General features: G+C 31.9%; 1 protein-coding gene across 1 annotated transcript in view; it reads right to left on the reverse strand.

Moving 5' to 3' along the window:
- LOC106461385 (dnaJ homolog subfamily A member 2-like) overlaps positions 1-5,323 on the reverse strand; it is a 24,756-nt gene extending 19,433 nt beyond the window's left edge. The window contains exon 1 of the mRNA XM_013921202.2: positions 5,156-5,323. Within this exon, the coding sequence (XP_013776656.1) occupies positions 5,156-5,224 (69 nt within the window). The 5' untranslated portion in view covers positions 5,225-5,323. The remainder of the gene's footprint in view (positions 1-5,155) is intronic.
- Between the last annotated feature and the right edge of the window lie 594 nt (positions 5,324-5,917).

Consider the following 5,917-nt stretch of genomic DNA (forward strand, 5'->3'; position numbering starts at 1 on the left):
GTTTCCAAAAATGGAAAGAGATGAGCGGGGTGCCACTTTGTTTGATTTATTACATGAGCAATATCTTAGCAAATAGAAAAGATAAAAGACCTTCTTAAATTATATTCTAGTTTGTCAATATCAGTAATTTGAGTTTCTAATTCATACAAAACTATAGACTTAGTATTTTGATTTCATAAACACCTAATCTCAACCAGAGCTATATTCAACATACCACGTGACACACAAAAATCAGTGTGTATCTGTGTTTTTTTTTTATATTTACTTTCAAATTAAGAAATTGAGTAATGTATAATACTAAATTTGAATTATAATCTACAGTTTGATACCAAGCTTATTGACATAAATTCATGAAATAGTAGTTCAATTAAATTTTTAATGCAAGTCAACAAACGAGATGACATGGTCCTTTCACCCGTGACCCGTCCCGAAATGGGTTAATAACAAAAATATTAAAAAAATTAATCAAAAGAAAGAACAATTATTAGAAAGTCTTGGAAATATACCAGAGTTTAAAATATTAAATAACACCTACTTTCATAAAACTGTCAACCACAAAACAACATCCCAAATTAGTTGAGGGAACATAATGGAAGAAAAAGGATGAGGTATTCCTAACACAGGCAGGTAAAAATAAATTATGATTTGACCCATATCTAAAGGTAAAAAAAGACTAAGGAATAGATAGATGACCATTTGGTCCATTGCTATTATCACCCAACAAAGAAAGAATACTGATTAATTCAAATATGACCCTTAAAGGAGTTAAAACTACTCGCACACATACCATATACATCATCTTGCAAAGTATTCCATGAATTAATAACTGATAAAGAAACAACATGAAGACTGTCTGATAACCAAACAAGGCCTGAGCCTATGTATCCTTATGCTTCCTCTAATATTCAGGAATTTTATTTATCTTCAAACTTTTCCTTCTACTACTCTGACAAACCTCTCGTGAGCAACTTATCCATTTGAATTAGGTCACTTGTATGATGTAGTTCTTTTCTGCTGCAGAGCAAACAAGCTCAAATCTTCAAGTCTTTCTTCATAGTTTAAACTGGGAATCATTTTGATAGCCTGTCTCTGATCTTTTTCAAGCAAATCAATATCTTGTCTATGTTAAGGGGATGAAAATTGAATGTAATACTTCAAAAGAACCTTTATTAACCCATTGACTGCAGCTGCTCTAAACACGTGCAGAATGTTTGCAAGCCGTACACTATACGGCACACTTTCATTCAACTGCTGAAGGGGGATTGTAACCTATATGCCGAATCAATAGTCAATGAGTTAAAATGTGACGATAATCACCCTACTCCTAAAAATCAAAATTCTTATAAACTCCAGGCCACTATTAATTTTTTTTTTCATCAATACCAAACATTCAGCTGGAGGCTTGAAGTTTTTATTAATCATTGCTCTGAAGTCTTTTTAATTATCCACAGCACTGTTTCTTCCATAAGAAAATGTCTTTCCAAATTTCTATACCCTAAATGGATCACTTTACCCGTATCAATGTTTAAGCTTATTTTCCAATGACTAGCCTACTCAGTAAGACTATTCAAGTACTGAGATGAGGAAGCATTTATCAAAGAATCAACCTTACCTGGTGGTTTAGTCTAACATAACATGCAGACTACAAAAGGCCTAGGCAAGTCACCTGCCTATTTACATCTTTCCTACCTGGCTACTTTGGTTTTGTATGTGACCTTTCTACCAGCTTTTCAACTTAGTAAAACTCTGAACCAGTATCACTGTAACAGCAACCTTTCAAGTCTCTGTTTACCTTAAAAAAAGTTATTTTAAAAGAGAACTGTATAGTGTTTAAGACACAAATATGATCTCTTAGTGTAAAGAATTTTTGTACATATGTTTAATTTGTTTCGAATATATATATATATTATTTTAAAAACAAGTGGAGTGGTGTTTGTTTATTGTACAATTTATTGCCAACAAGTCACAGACACCTAGTGTAGAAGAATCCTTAGCCCAACACACCCATATATTTACATCAGTTCATGACAAATAATAAGAACCCTAAAGGACCATTTGGTCCTCTAAGGCCGTTCCTGAATACTCATCTCTAACAAAGCAAAAAACCACACTATTTTTTTCAGAAAATCAAAAATTTTCTCTCTTAAACTCTTGTAATGTATCAAGCAAAAAACCACACTATTTTTTTCAGAAAATCATAAATTTTCTCTCTTAAACTCTTATGTGTCAAGCAAAAAACCACACTATTTTTTTCAGAAAATCATAAATTTTCTCTCTTAAACTCTTGTAATGTGTCAGCCTTCACCACTGCTGGTGGTAAGTTTAGAAATCTTAATGTTTATACTGCAGTTCATAACAAACAGATAAAGGATCATTTGGTTGTTCAAGGCTTTCCTTACACATCCACCCTTGAGAAATTCTAAAACAAGCCCACCCTTTATTTCTCAATCAATCATAAATTCTCTTATAAAAGTTCTGTAAAGTGCTGGCCTACACTACTGATGACATCAACTAATTTCAAAAATAAATTACCCTGTCAGAAAAATAAGTACTTTAGCTGAAGCTTAGCCTGTGTTTTTCCAAATCTTAAGCTTGTGTCTTCTTGTCCTATTATCTTCAGGATCTAGCACAGGAATCAGAGGCCTTTATCATATCAATCCTACAGATAATGTTGTAAACTTCAAAAGATCACTTCTTACAATTATTTTCCCAGGAGAAAATACATTAAAAGATCTTAACCTATCTCTATAAGATAACCCTTCATTCCCTGTAATCATCCTTGTAGCTCTTTTTTTGAACCCTTTCCAATAAATTAATATCCTAAAAAAGGAAGAATGAAACTGTATACAATATTCCAACTGAGATCCAACTAGTAATTTGTATAGAGGGATAATTACCTCATATAGCTTGTAATCAATATATTTATAAACAGACCTTAAAATCTTATTGGTTTTACTACTAGCAACAGAGCACTGCTTGAAAGGCTTGGATGACTTATCCACCACAATAATATCCTTTTCTTCAGGGCGATCCAAATGATGATGAAGAGTATTACTTCGTACTTACTATAATTAAGGTAATTTGCCAAATAATTGTTCAACTTACCAACTGATTCAAAACATTCTATAACACCTCAACATCTTCAATACAGTTAAGAAACACTCAAGAGTGTAATGTCATCAGCAAACTTTACTAATTATGCCCTTTTCAATATCATTAACATAAACAAGAAAAAGCCCAAGTTCTGATCCTTAGGGCAGTCCACAAGGGTCCAATTTCATTGGACTTCATTAATAACTTTTCACTTTGTCTTATCCAACCACACAATAACTAGATTTTCCCCAACACCTAATGACGTTGTTTTCTTAGGTAATCTTTCATGTGGCACCTTATGAAAAGACTTAAAAATCTAAGTACACGATTTATCATCCAGATAACAAATAACTCCAAAAAAAATAAAGATAACATATTACTCAAGAAAATTTCTTTTTGGTAAATCAATGTTTACTTTCACATATATCACATTTCACTAAATGATTTTGTTCAGCTTCTTTTATCAGATTCTCCAGAAGTTTTCACTCTGTAGAAGAAAGATGATCTGGTATTTAATTTCTAGGCCAATTCTTATCACCCCATTTAAAAATAGAAGTAACACTGGCAATTCTCCAATCATCTGGCAGCTACCCAGTGCCCATTGTAATGACCATCCAAAAATAAGAATATCATCTCATCTTTGGTTTGCTGTATATCTTTGGAGGAAACCTTGTCTTGCACTGGTACTTTATTTTTAATATCTCAGTTTTTCTACTTACCACAAAGGAATTAACGATTCTGGACAATTCCAAAACCTTGCTAGCAGCATCATTTCACAGCTTACCTTTAACTTACTAGCATTATAAGCCAGCTGTTTCTCGCAGCCATAAGCTTCCGTAAAATTATGTAAATTTTCCAACCTATCTGTCTATTCAAACTTGTGGATTTTATCCATGATTTATGTTTTTAGTATGCTAATTAAGTTTGATCTCTTCTGTTATCCATTTTCTCTTGTTTTGGGGAATATACTATCTTGAACTAAATTCATTTTCAGGTGCTTCCTAAATCTGTACCATATCACCTTTAACTCATCTCAATTCATTAATGAGAAACCTTGTCTCTTGACCTCAAAATTGACTTTATAAAAATCAAAGCAAAAATTTTGTTTCTTGTCATCTTAACACATAGTAAAGCATCAAATCTAATTATGCAATAATCTTCTTCCCCAATATTCCTCTACTGCAGCTTTTACAACTATATTCACATTAGTAATTAGCAATAAACCTAATAACATACCAATGTTTTGGGACAACATGGGACCTATTGGTCCATCTTGGCTGTCCCATCCTCTAAACTAAACTAAAACTATTAACAAATAGATTTTTAAAAAAATCTTAAAGCCAGCCCTTGTCATACATATGGTTATCAAGATTTCTCTTAAATTCAATTAAAATTAAATTTACCACCTCCACAACATCCAAAGACCAACCAAACTGTTAGTGTTAGTAAAATAAAACTGTCTTAGCTGAAGATGTGTACTCCTTTTTTTACCTTTTAAGTTTCTTTGTCTAAGCCTAACGTTAAATCATTACAATAGTGGGCACATATTGCTTCTCAGCCTTCTGTTAAATAAAACTCTAGGCTTAGTAATAGTATTAATAGCAGCAGTTAGTAGTAGTACTGTAGAATGTAGTAAAACTTACAAGTTAAATGTAATTTTATTCCTAGCTTTTCAAGTTTCAGTTCAGAGTGAGGTAAGGTGGAATACATATATATATATATATATATATATATATATATATATAAGTGGATATAGTGTCTCAGCTTTGAATTTGAAAGAAACTTTTCATATTTCACCAATTTTTCATTTCAGACAACCCTAAAACTTAAAATTTTCAATCATTCTAACACTGGGTTAGAACTTGGGACAGTAAAACCACTAATAATAACAGGATTCAAGATAAGGACTATTAGTGTTAGAATAAAACTCAAAAGTAATCCGTTGTTCGCTGCAGATTAGATTTTTGAGAAGTTACTACTAGTAGTACTAGTAATGTACTATACTGTGGTTTTTAAATTTTAGTGAGTCACTTATTGGTAATATCGTTATTCAGTGTCTTACCTTTCTGATTTCAAAGTCTGAAGAATTTGGAGAAACTCCCAAAAGATCGTACAACTTAGTATCTCCCATTTTTTCCTATAAATTTTTCAATGAAGTTCACAGATCATATGTGGGCCATAGACAAAAGAAACTTGCAGCTGCTTTTGAAACAATGGGATACAGTGGATGTAAAGGGATAACGATGTGCGCGTCCTCTATAAACTAATCTAATCTGAAATTCATCTAAAAACATTTAGTTTTAGGCTATCACGAAATGCTAAAAATGATCTAATACGTTATATGATGTCAACATAAATACATAAAAAATAATTGTAACTGTTCTTTAAAACTAAAATCTCCCTAAATGTAATACAAAAACACACCCGTTACATAACAAGTTGTTTGAGATATATAAAGAAATAATAAGAAAGCGTGAGAAAGGGCTTTTACTTGTCAGAAACTTCATACTGCAATCTAACGCATACTTTGTAAAATGTTTTAAACGTACCACAAATAATCTAGAATATTGGTTCCTAATCTCTTTTAGTCTGAGCCTCCTTTGATGTGAATAAAAAAGTTTGAGGTTCCCCAACCTATAAAAATGCCCCCCCCCCCACTACTTTAGCATGGTGATTGAAAAACAGTGCCGTAGTAAAAACAATCTCCTTTGGACATACTGTATAACTTAATTAATTCAACACAATTTTTATCGGCTTAATGTTTATTTAGAATTAAAATTAAGTCGACATCCTTGTTTTCGACCCATTTATTTTTGCTTTACAC

Source organism: Limulus polyphemus, unplaced genomic scaffold, assembly GCF_000517525.1.
Source record: "Limulus polyphemus unplaced genomic scaffold, Limulus_polyphemus-2.1.2 Scaffold948, whole genome shotgun sequence".
NCBI lineage: Eukaryota > Metazoa > Arthropoda > Merostomata > Xiphosura > Limulidae > Limulus > Limulus polyphemus.